The sequence below is a fragment of the Myotis yumanensis genome, unplaced genomic scaffold, assembly GCF_028538775.1.
Source record: "Myotis yumanensis isolate MYYU_CA2020_CCGP unplaced genomic scaffold, mMyoYum1.0.hap1 SCAF_8, whole genome shotgun sequence".
Classification (NCBI taxonomy): Eukaryota; Metazoa; Chordata; class Mammalia; order Chiroptera; family Vespertilionidae; genus Myotis; species Myotis yumanensis.
The window spans coordinates 54,243,820-54,262,692 of record NW_027223759.1 but is presented as its reverse complement, the minus strand read 5'-3'; the positions used below and the strand labels follow the sequence as shown (position 1 = coordinate 54,262,692).

The 18,873-nt window shown below is 39.1% G+C and overlaps 1 protein-coding gene across 6 annotated transcripts in view; it reads right to left on the bottom strand.

Annotated features, from left to right (window-relative positions):
• RBMS1 (RNA binding motif single stranded interacting protein 1) overlaps positions 1-16,300 on the bottom strand; it is a 225,378-nt gene extending 209,078 nt beyond the window's left edge. For 2 of the 6 annotated variants that reach the window (XM_070422882.1, XM_070422883.1), the window contains exon 1: positions 15,799-16,266. In XM_070422882.1, coding sequence (XP_070278983.1) covers positions 15,799-15,873 — 75 coding nt within the window. In that variant the 5' untranslated portion in view covers positions 15,874-16,266. Of the gene's footprint in view, positions 1-15,798 lie in introns of all 6 variants that reach the window. The other 4 variants (XM_070422885.1, XM_070422887.1, XM_070422888.1 and 1 more) reach the window with 4 other exon arrangements.
• Positions 16,301-18,873: the final 2,573 nt, after the last annotated feature.

Below are 18,873 nucleotides of genomic sequence, written 5' to 3'. Positions count from 1 at the left end.
ATCAGACTCAGCTCTGAACACTATTCTGGCAAACCAGAAGTGCTTAGTAGCGGAAGGAAATGCAGCTGTCTGGCCAGCCCTACCTGCTGGGGTGAGCTCACACAGAGTGACCACTACTGATTCCTGACTGGACACCAGCTGGTGACGCTGGCCCCATTTCCACCCCAGTCCAACCTCTGAGATAAATTTCCTGGAATGACTGCTAAAGCTGTGTGTGGCCTCCCTTCTTTCTTCCTCTTCAGGTCACTGCGCTGACTAGCTGTGTGAGGTCAGGCCTCCACCCTTCCAATTTCTGGCCCTCCTGCCACTCCTCCCAGCTCTCTGCCTCTCTAGAGCTCGACTCTGGTTTCTTCACTTTGGATAGCTTTCCTCATCTGTAAAATGAGTAGCTTGAACCAGATTATCTTAAAGTTCCTTCAAGTTCTAACATTCTGTGATTCTTGGATGTTATAAATTCCCAGAATCCTAAAATGTAGAGTTGAAAGGAACTTCAGAAGTCGTCTATTCAACCTCCTGCTCAACCTAAGCTAACCCAGCCAGAACTAATAAGCTTTGAAAGTTCTATGTAGTTGTGTTTGGCTGGCTGAATACAGCAATAATCAAAGCTTTGAAACCTTAAAGCATGAAATATATATATATACACACACACACACACACACACACACACACACTGTATATATACGATTTTTAGAACATCTAAGAAAAAGTTTGAAGGAGCTGAAGCCAATAGAGCAGCATGTTCTATTGCTTAGAAGTCTGTATCTACGCAGCATTCCCAGGCTTTGTTTTTTCACAATACCCAGGGCATATTGAAAAAATCACAAGGGATGCCAGAAAGTTCCCCAAATACAACTAATTTTCAAATTATTAGTATGTCTGTAAATATATAAGACAGGGTGATGAGATGTCACAACATCAAATAAAGCCTCAAAAGGAGAATAAAGAGTATAAAGGAGAATCAGTCATATTTCGAGATGCATTCAAGTAAAACCAAAAAGAATGCCATCTGTTCTAAAAGGGTAAATTTTAGTTTGTAAGCTATTTTTCAAAAAAAATTTTTTATCTCTGATAATAAATAGTCTCTTTTCCTCCTCTAAAGAATTATTTTCTTAACAGAGTCTATGCCAATTATCACACTACAGATCTTGAAGCAATTATTGGATATATTTAAGAAATGAGCACTTAGAACAATAATAATTATCCGTGTGTTTTATGATGAACTAGTAGCCCGGTGCACGAAATTTGTGCACATTAAAAGGGAATTAATTAGTGGAGATATTTTAATATTGCTATTTGCCCTTTCTCTGTAATAGAAGTGTAAGAGATGAAAGGAAATTAGTAAAATGTATATGAAAATAATATATAAATTTATTAATAAATAAACAGTAACAAAAGGATATAACAACAACAGAGGCATGATATAAAAACGACAAAAACATGATTTAAAAACAACAAAAACATGACATAAAAACAACAGTGATGCAAACAATGACTGATAATGTGATTAAACTTATTCTAATATCTCCCTGTACACCACATTAAGAGTGAAAGCACTTTCAGAGTGCTTGACTAATTTCCCTTGTGATGAAATATTTAGAACTTTAACTGTAACTTTAACTGTAATGTGTTCCTCAAACTCGAGAGAAAGCAACATAAAACTGACCATGTGCTAAAACGGGTTCAGGTAGGAATATGCCTACTTTGTCTAGAGTTTGTCCTTGTGATTTATTAATAGTCATCACAAAGGCTGGCATCATGGGAAACTGTCGTCGAATCAATTTAAATGGCAGACCAGTGTCAGAGGGGACAAATTAATTCTTGGAATCAGAACAACCTCTCCCTCTGCAGATCCTGTTTAATACTTCAGCTTCGATAATGTTAGGTCGTAATCTTTTGATAATAAATCTGGTACTATTACAAAGATCCCATTTACTATTGAGATTTCTCAATAGCGTGATGATTGCACCCACTTTCAATTTTAATTTATGACATGGCATTCCCGAAGGAGTAATACTATTAAAAAATTCAATGGGAAAATTTTCCTTTTCAGCATCATCTGTGGAATCAATGGAATCATCACTCAAATATGTGTGAAAATCTCCATCGAGTATATCCAAAATTTCTTCATTTAATTTTTGAACATGCTCATTTTTTGAACAAAAAATTGCACGTTTAGATATATTATCTATAGATATAGTATTTCCAAAGGTAGCTTCAATAATAGATCCATTACAAATCATTTCACAGGGGATTTCAATAATATCCATTCCTAAATTAAAACTGCTATCAAGTTTGCCATCTCCAAGTTTTACTAACCATCCACTATAAGCAGAATCCTCTGATCTCATATTTGTTGTAAGAGACAACTTTCTGAAACATCCCCACATTGCAGTACTTTAAACTCGTTTGTACTATGGCTGATCGCATCGCATACAGTACAATACTGAGACATTGTCAAAAATCCCCTCCAAGAAGGAGAACTTTTCCACCAAATACAACATTCAGATTCATAATTTCTCTTAGTAATCTGTCTATGGCGTTTATAGCATGACTGGATGCCATGGTGCATTCATCAATAATGAGAAGTTGGGCCTTTTTAATAGTTTTAGCAACTTCACTCTTTATATCGAGTCTAGAAATTGAAGTTTCATTTAATGGAATTGGTAATTTATACTGGGAATGAAAGGTGCTTCCACCGAGAAGTAAATTTGCAGCAATTCCTGTAGACGCTGTGGGTAAAACAGTACCACCACGACCTCTAATATAATGTATTAAAACTTTATACAGGTATGCAGGTGAATAGGATTCCTAGCTGGCAGGCCCCTGACAGCAAGCTGACCACCTGTCGATTCCGTGAGGAATGGGGCTCTCTCCTCCCTCCTGTCAGGGTCTGGGGTGCAGGTGAATGGGGTTCCTGGCTGGCAGGCCACTGACAGCAAGCTATACAACGGCAGATTCTGTGAGGAATGGGGCTGCCTCCTCCCTACTGTCAGGGTCTGGTTTGAAGGCCGGACTCAGTACTTCCATGCTCCGCTCCGGGGGCGGGTTCCTGCCTGAAACCTCGCCCTCCGGGGAAACAGCTGGGGGAGGGCGCAGCCGTTTCCAAGATGACCCCTGCAGGACTGACTTCCTTCCGGTTGGTCGAGCTTCTGGATGTGATGTAACCCTGTTACAGGCAAGGTTTTTATATAAGTAGATTACTTAAGAGTGGTAAATTCATAAATAAATAAGAGATATATACTTAGTTTGGATAATATTGATTCTCCCAAAATTGATGTATGGATTTAATGCCATTCCAATAATAATTCTATCAGTTTCTTAATGGAAATTGATAAACTGATTTTAAGATTTACAAAGAAATGCAAAGGACCTAGAATAGTGAAGACTACTTGGAAGAATATACACTTAATTTACTGCTATAAAAATTCAGACCATGTAGTGTTGACACAAAGATACTACATACAGAACAAAACAAAGAGTCCAGGAAAAGAAAGACCTAAATGTTGTCGCCTGATTTACAACAAAGATGACACTGAAATTCAAAGGAGAAAATGAAAATGTCTTTTCAATAAATGGTGCTGGATCAATTAGATATTCATATTGGGGGAGGGGAGGACAAACCATGACTCTATCCACACCAAACACAAAAATTAATTAGAAATGGATGGCAGACCTAAATGTAAAAGATAAGGAAAAAAATAAGGATATATCTTCATGACCTTAAAGTAAGTAAAGGTTTCTTAAAACAGATACAAAAAGCAATGGTCATAAAAGATGGGTATACTGTATTTCAGTAAAACTAAGAACTTCTATTTATTAAAAGACACTAATCAGACAGTGAAGAGAAAAGTTGAAAATTGGAAGAAGATATTCTGATACATGTATCTGATGAAGAATTTGTATCCAGACTATATTTGAAAACCTATAAACCAATAAAAAAAATCTAATATAAAAAGTGAACAAAAGGTTAACCTGTAAGTTATGTGAATTATAGTCAAAAAAGCTGTTATTTAGGCACTTCACAACAGAGAATAGCCATTTGGCCAATAAATATATGAAAAAGTGCTCAGCATCACTAGTCATTAGGGAAATACATTAAGAGCTACTACCCACCAGAAGGCCTACACTTAAAAGGACTGACAATACCAAGTGTGAGTGACTTGTAGAACAACTAGATTCCTCATGCTCTGCCTGGTAATATCTACCAAAGCTGAACATACACATATCATACCAGGTCCATGACCTACCAGTTCCTCTATTATGAGTAAGTGCACATACCAAATGATATAAACACAAATAATTATAGCAATTTTACACATTATAGTCAAAATTTTTAAAAATCCAAATACCCATTAATAGAGAAGTAAATTGTGGTCTATTCTGTGATAGAATACTACATAGCATTTAAAAAAAGAACCAACATCTGCTGCACGTAACAACACAAATGAATCAAACCAATAATGATGCACTAAAGAAGCCAGACACAAAAGGAGGTATATTATAGGATATCCTTTTTATGAATAGGCGAAATCAATCTACAAAGCTAAAAGTAAGACTGATGGTTATTTTCAGGGATTACAAACTGAGAAGGGGCATGATGGTGTTTTCTGGTTGCTGGAAATGTTATAGAAGGACCTGGACGGCCATTATATGAGTATACCCACTTATTTAAAATGTGTGCACTGTACTGTGTGTTCCAACTTTAAACAAAGAAACAAGTCAATAAAAATATTCCATTGTGCTCCATGATGGCACAAATCATGTCTTATTTACATATTGCACTTTCCAGGGCGTAATACAATGCCTGCTCAGTTTGTTGAATTTAAATAATTGGCCAGGAAGTTCCAACTACATGACCTTAACTAGATGATTTTAGTATAATGTCTGAGTTATCAATAGTAGAACTATAGCTGTGGGCTTGCTTCCTGTAGACTCCTTTTAAATTCCCAACCCATTCCTATTTTAAATATCTGGCTCCCCGCCCCCCCCCCCCCAAAAAAAAAGGGAGATAGGATCATTTGCATATCGAAAAGCAGCCTTATTTGCAGGGTTTAAACAAGATTTAAATTAAAAAGGCAAAGGAAAAAGAAACAAAGAAAGGTACTGCAGTGGCGCCCTAGAAAGCAGATGTTCATTAGGGCCCAGACACAGATTACTATCACAATGTACTTATCTGAACAAGCTCTCCTCAGACCACACAGTCAAATCAAATTTTGAAGGCTCAAAGGATGTGCACTGAAGAACATCCTGTCCTGCTGAAACATGAATCTGAATTTTGTGGTAGAGACGGAGGGGTAGAAAAGAACACTGGATAATAACCCACTATCATTTTAAATCCTGTTTATATATTAAGTTATAATCTATTCTTTAACAAACAATCAACATTTAATATTTCTGCTATTAAAATTTAAATCTAAGGAACATGACCAAGAAACATTTTTTTAGTCTTTTAGAAATTAAAAACACACAATACTTTTGTGATTATTTTTAGATAAAAAAGAGTTTTGTGAAATATTCAAGAAACAGAAAAAGTGGTTATAATACTGTTAAAGTATGGGTGAAGAAAAAATGGAACTGTCTTACCATTTCACTATGCCCTATTTACATTCCAATCTCATTAGATGCATACATTTGTCATCAAAATACTTTCTATTATGCCAATTATGTTCTCTTTTATTCAAAGTATTACATCATGCCTGCGCTTCTTTAACACACTTGTACATTAATCAATAATATTTTTATTTAAAGTTTCCACATAATATTGGATAAAGAATCAGAAAGAAAATCAAATTCAAAGAGGCAACTATTATTAAGAAATTCTTAATCATAAACTGTAGCATTAAGAGGTAGAAAGACTGCACATCAAGAGGTCCCTGGTTCATATCCAGGTGCCCCCTCCAAAAAAAAAAAAAAGAAAAAAAAAAAAACAAAACAAAGAGGTAGAAAGAGTTCTTTAGCAAAGTAAGTCAGGCACACTTGGTCCCTAATGCAGGCTAATTGCAGTATGAGGAGTTTATATGTGACAATTGTCCTGACAGATCCATCATTGGCACCTACACCTGTGGGTGTAAGCCCAGAGTGGCACTATTCTTAGTGTGCAGAAAGAGTAATTGAGAGTATGAGTTGGGGAGAAGGGAAAAGGAAGGAGTGAGGGGAGAGAGGAAAAGGGAGAGAGGAAAGAAACACTTTGCAGGCTCTTATAAATGAAATATAGGAAATGAATTTCAAGTTCTAAATAATTGACAGATGAGCTTTTTGGAATCAAACCTGTTGGAAACACAACTCACTTGTAAAATAAGGTATGCCTGACCCTTATATAGAGCCCCAGAAAAATACCATCTGTCCAGCTTTAGTAATTTTGCTCTAATACTTTCTCTGGTAGCCAAATCTTTCTGTGTTGTTATTGTTGTTTAATAAAAGTATTCAAGTGATCAAGTGGAATGAAACCTACAAAGAGACTGAGATTAGGAACCTTTTTCCTAAGATTTCCATTTTTTAAACAATGAAATTAATCAAAGCTATGCTTTGGGGGGGGGGGGGGGGAGAGATAGAGGCAGAGAGGCTCTTGGGAGTATTTCAGTTAATGACCTGAAAATAAAAACTGGCAATTTTTTCTTTTTATAAATGTTTGCATTAGTCAAAAGACTGCTGGTGATAAATCCAAATTGCTATTGAGAAGACAAAGGTATTACAAATTTCTAGGAAGATTTACTTTTTCTTATAAACAAATATTTTCTCTGAGACTTTATTTTATAAACTATGAAAATATGTCCTTGTTATTATACAGGTAAAAAAAGGTTTAGAGGTTCTCTGGTAGTAGAAACAGACTTCCAATTGCAATTCTCAAAATCACCATGTTTAGCCCTAGCTGGTTTGGCTCAGTGGATAGAGCTTTGGCCTGAGGACCAAAGGGTCCCGGGATCGAATTCCAATCAAGGGCCCGTACCTTGGTTGCAGGCTCCTCCCTGGCCTGGGTCCTGGTCAGAGCGCATGCAGGAGGCAACCAATGGATGTGTTTCTCTCATATTCACATTTCTCTCTGTCCTTCCCTCTCTCTTCCACTCTCTCTAAAAGATCAATGAAAAATATCCTCGAGTGAAGATTAATATAAATATAAAAATAAAAACATAAAAAAATAAAATGTGTTAAACAGGGAAAATAGTATAGTGTCATTTGAAGAGTTAAAGATAAATGTAAATTTAATCTAAAATTCATTATGGCAACTTTGGTTTTCCCTAAGACTCTCAAGTTAAGAGCATAATATTCCATGATATATCCAAATCTCCCATTCTAATGGTTACATTTTTAATGTATTAAATAAACAAAACTGGTATCATGTAAAATGGGCCCACACACTTGCAGAGATGGAATATGATGCATTTTTCCTTCAAGAGCAGTAAAAAATATTTTTGAGACCTCCGAAATGATCTAATTTTGTTACACAAAACCTTTCCCTGAACCCACTCTTTACCTGGGACCTGGCAGCCCAATAACATGCGTTCAATGAGCAGCCATGAGGGACGGGTTCCATGTCCCACACTGAGGCCAGACAGAGGCCAGATGACTCCTGAAGGACTGCGTTCCACTTGCAGCGGGGAACAGCAGCTCAGTTTAAAACAATTAAAGCTAGACGATAACCAAATAAAGAGAATGAATAGCTCCTAGCGTGTCCACGAAACATGAGGAATAATAAAAAATCTTTTATTTTCTAATGAAACCCCAGCTCACGTTAGACACATTATCAATGTGTACAACATAACAAAAACTCTAAACTTACTTTTTCCCCTTTGCCATGAACACGGCTAACAAATTAAGAGAAAAAAAACAACATCATTTCAAAATGGTTTTAAAAAAAACAAAAGTAACATTTCTGGATAACCATTATGTCATCATTTAAGATTACATTTTCAGACTGTCACAACCCTAATAAGTTGGCCTATGCGTATTTATAAGCATAAAACTGGAAAAATAGCCCTGGCTGGTTTGGCTCAGTGGATAGAGCATCGGCCTGCGGACTGAAGGGTCCCCTATTTGATTCCGGTCAGGGGTACGTGCCCAGGTTGCAGGCTCCATCCCCAGTAGGGGCGTACAGGAGGCAGCCAATCAATAATTCTCTCCCATCATTGATGTTTCTATCTCTCCCTCTCTAAAATCAATAAAGATATATTAAATTTAAAAAATGGAAAAATAATCATGTAAAATAAGGCAATTAAGTATGAAAATCTGAAGGGAAGAAGTTAACATAAAGTACTAAAAATGTTATTCTTTAAAATTCTAAATACTCATAAAGAGGATTATGAAGCAGAATAAATACAAAACAATGCTGACTATCAATTCAAAAATTTTTCATTCATTAATCTAAAGCACAACCTCTTTCTAAAAGTCACAGGTTTACTGAAGCTTTAATTAGCACTTTATTTTTCTCTCACAAAATGCATGCCACTATTTTTAATCCCACATATGAATCTCAGTGTCTTCCCTGTCACTAAGACCCTTGGGTGAACTATTTTGTAAATATTCTTTGCTTATTTCTGACTGTGCCTATTCTGTCTTCCCTGGCAGATGGTGGGATGCTGGAGAGCAGGGGCCAGATACTATACTCCCTCCCCTTTCCCAACGGCAAGGGCAGAGAATTGTGCTCTGGGGTCGCTCAGGAAATATGATCGATTAGTATTTTAGCTCTCCATGAACCTCAGCCATTTTCCAACAAGCTATCAGCTTACAACTTAACCTAATTCCAGAATACAAATGTTACAGCCAATGTAGAAAAGCATCCACCGGACATGGAATTCTGTGCTTACAGTACCAGATATATAAGCAAGTTAACTCTTCATATTAGCATCTAAACTCTCTTTTAGAATCTGGGTTTCATATTCGTCATCCAGAAGACTGTTCTCCATCCTCTAAAATGACAAATGCATTCATTTAAGAATTAGCCAAAAGACAATGTATGGAGAAGGACAATGTTCACTTTTATACATTTTCTCCCCTAGGAGGTCTAGGATGTTTATCTTCACCCTCTCTCCTTTTTGTCTCTCTTTTTCTCATCATCTGTGACACACTTATTTTCCAGTGCTTGTCTGGAAAATTAAAATACTCATATAATTATGTTAAGGAGACTAGATGCACCAAGCAAAAATAAGGAATTTGGTTATGGGAGACAAGTTCAGTTTGTTCTTGGCTTAGCTGTCATCATCTGCTTTACACTTTTCCCCGCATGTCGACCTGATTAAGAAATGTTTAGTTTTGTTATCGAATTTGTGTATGCACTCAAATTTTTTTTTTTAAATATATTTTATTGATTTTTTACAGAGAGGAAGGGAGAGAGATAGAGAGTTAGAAACATCGATCAGCTGCCTCCTGCACATCTCCCACTGGGGATGTGCCCGCAACCCAGGTACATGCCTTTGACCAGAATCGAACCTGGGACCTTTCAGTCCGCAGGCCAACGCTCCATCCACTGAGCCAAACCGGTTTCGGCATATGCGCTCAAATTTGCATGTGTTCACACATGGCTTCTAAGACGTTTTGCTGTGCATCATCTGAGCAAACTAGTGGTAAACATCTGTTATCGTCCAAGTGCTGCCTCTTAAGTGCCACCAGGTTTATTATTTATTCAATAAAATGAACAGCAGAAGCCAGAACATTTAAATTTATTCCATGAAATCCCCAAGCCCAAAGTTCAATCTTGAATACTATGTGGATTGATTTTTTTATTTTTTATGTTTTTCTTTTTTTGTTAATCCTCACCTGAGGACATTCTTCCCAGTGATTTTTAGAGGGAATGGAATGGACAGGGTCATGAGAGAGAAACATAGATGTGTGAGAGACAATGTGTGAGAGACACATCGATTGGTTGCCTCTCACAAGGGCCCTACCAGGGCGGGGATAGAACCTGCAACCCAGGTACATGCCCTTGACCTTGTGGTCTGCGGGGGGGGGGGGGGGGGGGGGGGGGGGACGACGGGACTCTCTAACCACTGAGAGAGACTGGCCCGGGCTATATGGTTTGATTTTTTTTTTTTAATATATTTTATTGATTTTTTAAAGAGAGGAAGAGAGAGAGATAGAGAGCTAGAAACATCGATGAGAGAGAAACATCGATCAGCTGCCTCCTGCACATCTCCTACTGGGGATGTGCCCGCAACCCAGGTACATGCCCTTGACCGGAATCGAACCTGGGACCCTTCAGTCCACAGGCCGACGCTCTATCCACTGAGCCAAACCGGTTTTGGCTATATGGTTTGATTTTATACCAAATACTATGACACTGCATTTAAACCACTGGAATATCACACTACGTTTTCTTTAAAATAGGCTATGTTACACTGAATAAAAGAGCACCTTGACATGTTCCCACTAGTCCTATCTTAAAAAGCTAGGAGGCTGAATGTCACGTTTAGGCTTATGCAACTCAGTGACTGAGAGATAACTATAATTCTGAGCACCTCAAGGATAGTTTATAGTTTCGTTATTATCCATTAAATGAATAAACGTTTGTTTTGTTTTGTTTTGACCAAGTCTGAAATATCCTGGGAAAAGGGGGCTTTTCTTGAAAATTAAGCAGGAAAAAGTTTGGGTTGTGTTGGTTGGGGCCAGTGAGAGAAGGCAAAGATAGGCTGTCACCAGTTCGTCATATGTAACATTTCCCACACTCAATATAACACTATGAGATTTTTCTCTGACACCTTACTTTTTAATAAAGATTGAATAAAAAGGCACTTTTGATTCCATAAATGAAGCATTGACCAATTGCTATGTGATTCATTTTAGGGATCTTACTCAATTCATAAAACATTTGAAAGTTTTATTATAGGAACAAAATAAAACACAAATCTAACCATATTGAGATTTCATTAAAAAAATTAGGATGGATTTATTATACTTGTAGATTTTGGACTATGATTATTTTGCTAGTCTAGAAAAATTTTGCAGGTACTTATTCTGAATAATAATAGTTGCTAACAAGCATTTATTTAGACCTACTGTTCTGTGAATGAAGCAAGCAACTACGGAGGTGTAGATACCTTTTGAAGAGAGACTAACAAAGGAATTGCAAGACCATGCTTGGGAAAAATAAACTTTTGTGAACTGAGCATCCAATATCAAACAAACTAGACAAGAAATTTCTCATCTTTAAAAAAAATGAACGATATTTAAGTGTCCATGTCATTTTTACTAAGCCCTTATCCTTTCATTCTAGATATTCCTCACAAGATTTTTAGTCGTTAAGCAGATATAGAGAGGGGAAAAATTTTTTTCTTTCCTGGCAACTCCCTCCTGAGTCAAAGGAAAAGAAAAAAAAAAATCCCTTTGTCTTTAGTTAAAAGACCCATAACTTAAAATTTCTGTACTCATTAAGTATGCTGGGGTAATTTTACAGTTCCAATAAATCAGTAAGCAAAATACAAAGGCTGAGCAATAAATCAGTAAAGTTTTAATTTTTTTTCTTCAAAGTGTAATACATGGAAATTGCCCATATCTGAATTTAAATTCAAAGCCAAGATTGCCAAATATGTAAGGTATATTTAGTTATACTGGTACTACGTGATTGAATACTTTCCTACTTCTCTTCACTTATCTTTTCCTGTTCCCTTCTAGTAGCTTACAATTTGGCTCCCAAAATATAAAGAAATGATATGCATTATGGGAAATTCAAAAGCAATAGCTATCCAAGGGGAAGGGTGCTATAATACTGCATCACAATGCATCTTCATTTTAACATTTCCATGACCTTGATTCTTCCAATACCACTTCCAGACAGCCACAATGCCCCACTCACCTAAGGAGATAAGGTGTATTCATTGGGTAAAATATGACATTACTGTATTGATACATTTAAGCAAACTTTATTCACCTCAGAAATGTGGTTACTTCCTAAGACACAAAGCCCTCCAATTCTTAAGATTCTACTTCTCTACCTCCAACCCACCTTAAAATGCTCAGCAGTTCTATGTATCAAATTATGACCCCAAATTCCTGGAGAAACAAATTGATAAAATATTCATTTGGCTATAACCACGTAGAAGTTAAGGAATTCAGCAAAATGTTAATTCACTCAGAAATTCAACTCAGAAAAACTGTTTTGTTCTAGTAGCCATCATTAATAGAATCCCAAATTATATTACTTATTATTTTCCAGATTTCAAATCTCAGTTCAGGTATGTTCTTTAGCATACAATTACACCAAATGGCTCTAAAACAAACTTTGTTTTAGAAACAAACATTTCTTTAGCATAGAAAAACAATACTGTTGTATACATAAAACTTAAAAACCAAGCTTTCATTATGATATACTTTATAGAAACATTTTGATAACTATAAATAAAGATCACAAAATTTGTCAAATTGCTTTTAGCGGGCACAAAAAGTAGCTAATCAAATAAATAACATTTTGTACTTCCCTTTCTTCAAAAGACAGAATAAGTGCATCAATTCCCATAAATATTTGCATGCATGCATGGCAATAAGGTTAAGTTGTAATATATTTGAAATAAGCAGACTGTGACTGAAGGGTTGCTTTTACAGTAAGTGAAATTAATACATCCATTGTATAAAAATGTGTAATACACATCTTTAGAAAAATACATTGAATTACCTATATAGCTTCAAAGTGGATACCAAATTTAATTTTTCATAACCTAGCATACGTCATTTAATATAATCCAGAAAATCCTTTAGAACAAGATGTGCTTATATAAGGAGGTATATCAAACTACATCTTAGAATGAATGTGTCAGGTGACAAAGAGCACCTGCTGTGATAAGACCATCCTGACAGAGAGGCAAAAAACACAACAAGCATGTAAAATCAGGTTGTTTGAAATCTATGTTGCTCTACCCTAAGGTATTATGAAAATTTCACAATCTCATTTCCACCCATGTCCTGCCCTTCCAAAGCCTCCTCAAATGTACTTAATGTTTAATGCAGCTGTATTATTTTCTAATGATTTCCTCTTTCTGTCAAAGAGCAAAGTATACCAATATGGTCACACACTGTCATACAGCTCCATAGATTTTTTTGCTTGTTGCTAATAAAATGTACAAGTAACCAATAGGTTTTTCTATGGGGAAAAATTACTAAGTAAATTTTCCAAAATAGACTCTGATTGAATGATTAACACAAGAAACATAATTTGACATATGTGAACCTTTAAAAGGATGATAACAAAACTCTTTTTCAAGGGCCATGTTAATTGGCATCTATTTCTTCGGATGAAAAGAAATCCCATCCATTTATTCTTCCTCAGTTTGAAACAATCACATCCATCTCTTAATCAATGTTTTTGTTAAATACCACTGTGTAAATGACCATGCTATTCCTCAGTTTTTGATATAGCTTCCAAACAGAAGTTTCAAAACAACTCTGACTAGTAAACATATCACTGTACTTTAAACAGTGATGTTTTCTATCCCATACTTCAGGAAGGTTAAAACGCACACACAGGCAAGGATCATCACTGTAGACAACAGATTCCAAGTGAGTTTATTAACTCTTTAGGTAGATTAGGCAACACTTGTTTTAAAACTAAAAATCAAAAGAAATCTCTCTCTCTTTTTTAAATGACTTATACTACCATGTTACCAGCAGATATGTAAGGGAGAAAAAAGAGGACTATGTACCCCGAAATGTGATTATCTAAAATCTGCAACTAGTCACTTTACGTTTTAGGAGATGCCCCTTTCTGAGATAACCAAGATACTTTACAATAGGGAAGTTATATTTAATTATCAAATTTTAATACCATGTTATATAGGTCAAGTGAGTATATATGTCCTTCCCCGGAAACAAAGAGACTCAGAGTAATAGGATTTCAGATTTCATAGTAGCAACCACAAGATATGTTTTGAGAATGTCATTTACTGTAACACAAATCAATATTAAATGCTTTATGCAGGAAGCACACTTTCAGAAAATGGGCCCTAAAGCTTTCTGGGATCCGACCCTAATTACCAGAGCAGGCTCTTGCCGTTTGTCTCTCTCTTCAATTATTTACGGGGCAAAAAGAGCCAAATGGTATTGCATTAGCTATATTAAATGCTATGCACTTGGTTTCTAACTTACTAATGGTACATAAAAATTACTAAGGTGAATGTGCCTGTAGAAACAAGGCCTTTTTTCTTTACCTGAGTGTATGTATTTATTATTCATATAGTTAAGTGTTGACTGGGCTGTCCTTTAGCCACCCAATGCTGCATAATTTAAACAAGTGCATTAAACATATATGCTATCTAAAAGGTAGTGCATTGATTACACTTCAACATTTCTTTGAGCAACTTATCTTTACAATGTAGCTCACAAAAAAACATGCATCTCCCTCCGGCCCCTGAAAACAAATTTATGGGGACCAGACAGAAATGAATAATGGATATCCTTGCTGCTACCATCTCGCTGCTTTCTGGTGACCCAAAGTAAAATAAGAATTGGGGGGAGTGAGAATGAGGCCCTTGAGGGCTAGGAAATGTCGGGTCTCTATGTTGACAAGTGTCCTTTTGGACAAATACTGTTGTAAGTGCACAACATGGACCACCCGCACTGTAAGAAAGAAAAGCTTATCGAGGTTGAATCAGGGATTCTTTGCACCAGGCCAGAAATGCCCTCTGCAGCAAGCAGGTCGTGATTACAAGCTCCCAAAGAAAGTTCAGCCACTGCATCCACATCTGATTCTTTTGTGATCTAGAGGGCTCCTGGAGTCCTGACAGGAGATGCTAATTGCTGTAGAAGGCTGGTGCATCCAACTTCCACCTTCCCAAACTATGGGAGAAGCTTCCAAAGCAGTGAAATCTCACTCCTCATGGAATATATATATATATAAAATAAGTTCAGGGGGCATCCAATTATTATAAAATTAAGATAAGGTTATTAACCAAGTACCCAGGGTCCCTAGAAAGCCAGTAGCAATGTGCAGGGCTACACATCATCAGTTGTGTTACCTAAGAATATGCGAAGGCCACTTTTGAGAAAGCACCATTGGAAATCGATCTGTGGTAAACACACAAGGTAGTATTTTTCTAAACTAAATACAAAGTCACTTCTTTCTCCGCCCTGAAATCTGCCCATTGTCCCTCCTAAGCAAAAGCTACAGGGAAGATTAAAAGGGACATCAATGAACGCTGTGTGGACTTTGGCCACTTTCCTACCCAAAACACCAGCGTAAAAGTGGAAATCAGTAACCAGGTGAAGTGCCACACCGCACAAAGATCAAGGCGAGGGGCGGGCGCTCAGGGCCGGAGACGGGAGGTAAACGTCCCGTCGCGCCCCCTCCCGTCCCCCACCCGCCCCCGGCCCCCCCCCGCGCGCGAGGCTCGAGCCCCAGAAATCGCTCGCGCGCGGGAGACTAAGGGGCGTCTCCGGGAAGTGGGGGGCTCCGTGGCACTCCAAGGGAAGCCAAGAGTTACTGATCGCAGGGCGGGGCCGAGGAGAGGGGGTCGAAAAGCCGCGCAGCCGGCGGGTCCCGCCGCGGGCTCTAGGCGTCGGCAGCGCCGCAGCCAAGCTCGGCGAGAGGCTCGGCAAGGGGCTCGGCTAGGGGCGCCGCTCGGCCCCGCGACCCTCCCTCCTCCGGGGCCAGGAAGGAGCTGGCGGCTCTTTCCTGTCTAGTCTCTCCCCCCGCGGCTTTCTGTAACTCGATCCCGCACTCCGCTCCCCCGGAGCCGCCGCCCAGCGCGCCGCCCGGCTCTGCCCAGGCCGGCGCTATAGTTAGCAACCTTCCATCAACTCCGCCGCCGGCGGGGCCGAGCGCGCGCCCCTCCCGGGCCCGAGCCGCGCGCCCCCGGCACCCCCACCCCGGCGCTCCTTTACCTTCGCCTGGAGATACTGGGGGTAGTAGTAGGTGGCGTACTGAGGGTACATCTGCTGTTTCCACACTTTGCCCATGAAGCTGGAAGGGAGCCTGCCGTGCAGGGTCGCGGGCACTTTGGGGTTTCCAAGTCTCGATCTCTCCTGCCTCTCCCTTTCCGGCGGCGGCGGCGGCCGCTGCTCCACCTCCCAGCCCGGACAAGAGGTCCTCCTCTTTCTCTCCTCTCCTCCTCCTGCTCCTCTTTCTCTTCCTCCTCCTTCTCCTCCTCCCAGGTAGAAAGACACCGCAGGACGCAGAGGGCACCCCGGACCGGGCGCTCCCAAGGAGTTGCCTCCGGGAGCCCGACTGCTCCGGAGCTGCCAAGGGCTGGCGCGCTGGCCGCTCGGCACGGGCGAGCCGGCTGAGAGGGCTGGGAGGTGATCAATACAAGTGGAAAGTGCGGCGGCGGTGGCTGCGATCCGTGCCAGGCGGCATCTGGGGTGGGTGCGCCCGATTAGGAGAGGGGAGAGGGGCTGGCGTGCGGAGGCCGTGGGGGAAGGGCGGGCGGGGGCGGGGCTTGGGCGCCTGGAAGCCGGGACCCGCGGGAGGTGAGGGCTGAGTTTAAACCACTCCTCACCTCCCAGACCCTCCCAGGCTCGGCGATTGGGCGCGCAGAAACCCCGGGAGCCCAGATGGCTTTGTGTCGGGGTGGAGGTGGAATTGGGGGACCCTGCTTAAGAACTGTAGAGTGGACACCTCGTTTGCTCTCACGAGTTTTTAGCTTCGTAAGGGGGAAGGGAGGTAAGAGGAAAGAGCAGGAAATCTGATTTATCTCTCACTTCCCTCCGCCCAATGATTTCTTTATTTTCACAAGGGAAGGAAAAATGATTTCGTGCCCAACCACAAGGCTGGAGTCGGGACACCTGGGTTCTGTTCACCCCTTCCCCCCGCCCCAGGCCACAACACTGCTTTTCTAGGTGACCTTGGGAAGGTTAGTGTCCTTCGGTTTGGTTTTCCCAGATGTGAGAGGTGATGTTATGCCCTCTGCGCAAGGGGAGGCAAAGCTTGGACACACACACACACACACACACACACACACACACACACACTCACAACAAATAGACGGATCCTTCTAAAGGGGAGATACCGCTAAGAGGCAGAATGTTACTATTAGAGGACACAATATAGACATCAGCTTTTCTCTGCCTCTTTCTAATGCTGCCAGTCTGTCAACTCCCACGCAGGAGCCAGGAAACTCCCTGAGTTTGGAATATTTTAAGGCCATTTTGAAAGTCACACTGGCATATTGTTGCAGTGTGTTTCGGTGACATACAAAATCAATCTCTCTCTTTCTGCCTCTCTCCATCTCCTAGTTGTCACAGCTCCAGACAGCCCCAGACAGCATTGGTTCAGTTCACTACATAGCTGGATATAATTTTATGGAGTTAATTGGTCCCCGAAGCTGCCGGTAGAAGACTTTGTATATTCTAGCTCAAAAAGAGGGAATACCAAAATGTACAACTAGGATAAGCAAGAAAGCCTCCAAATTGGCGTTCTTGCACATCTAATAAGATGAAATAAAAATTCATTTGTTGTTAAATAGAGCTTGATTACTTTGTTTTGTCATTTTGGTTTTCCTGAGAGTCTGTTTTCTTAACAGCACAAAGGTAAATCAAAGTGAAATGGCATGTATGATTTTGCTAAACAGTGACAGTTTTATATGATTACATTTCAAAACAGGTTTACTTTAAAACAATGAAACAGTGAACTGAAACCTTTGTAATCTTTATATGATTTAGACACATTTCTAGGTTATATATTTTGACAAGACAAAATAAATCTGAGTTCATATGAGAACATTTTAGATATTCCAGGAGGCAAATCATGTTATCTTAAAATAATAATAATGATAATAATAACAGTTAATTTTTGTGAAATCTTATAGGGACATTAGTATTTACTGAGCTTCTGCAACATTGTGGGCACTATTGAGGTTCATGTTAATCTGAAGGTTGCAGTAGATAGCTGTATAACTTTAAGAACTTAAAATGGTTCTCTATATTGTTTCATTGTGGGGTGACCCTTTAATGTTTTTGAGCAGAGAGCTGATATGAACTAACCCGTGCATGGACTAGGAATGATGACTTGGAGAAATGACTGAGGAAGGGAACAAGTTAAGAACAATCTCAAAAGTTCTAGGCTTGAGGTGATAAGGGAAATTACCAAACTTAGACTGTTCTACTTTATTCTGGCTGACGAAATTCAGCCTGTTTTAGAGAGCCTAGAAGCACGCCCACAATTATGTAGACACTTGATTTATGACAGAGTTGGTATTGCAGAGCAGTGGAGAAAGAATGAGCTTTTCAATAAAAGATTCTGGGTCAATTGGCTATTCATATGGAAAAAATGAAATTGGAGCCTTTTCAAAAGGGGAAGAAAAAAGTTCAAGTGAATGAAAGACCTAGATGTAAAAAACAGAACTATAAAGTTGTTAGGAAAACATATAGGGAAATATCTTTACAGCCTTGAGGTAGGAAAAGATTTCTTTAATAAGGTGACCAAGAGTGCAAAACTGATCAATTTGACTGTATTAAAATTCAGAACACTGATTCATCAAAGGACTCCATCAAGAAAATGAAAAGGCAGGCCACAAAATAGTTATTTGTCATCTATATAATTACAAATGCTTAATGTACAAAATATATAAAGGACTCCTTGAAATCAATAAGGAAAAGGAAAACAACTTGTTAGAATATGTGCAAAAGCATGAACATGTGTATTTCACGGAGGAAGAAGCACCAGTGTCCCTATAATAGGAAAAGATGCTCACACTTGGTATTAAAGGAAATGCAAACTGGAATGATAAGATACCATTTCACACTCAGCAGACTGGCAAAAATTATGCACTCTGAAAATATTAAGAGTGAGGATGTAGAAAGGGGGGGAAATCTCAAAAATACTGCTTACTGGTTAAAGTGTAAATTGGTACACCCATCACTTGAGAAAAAACAGTTTGGCATTACCCAAGTTCATTTGCATGTGTGCCATGACACAGTAATTCCACTTGCAGGTACTAGTATATACCTCAAAGAATTTCT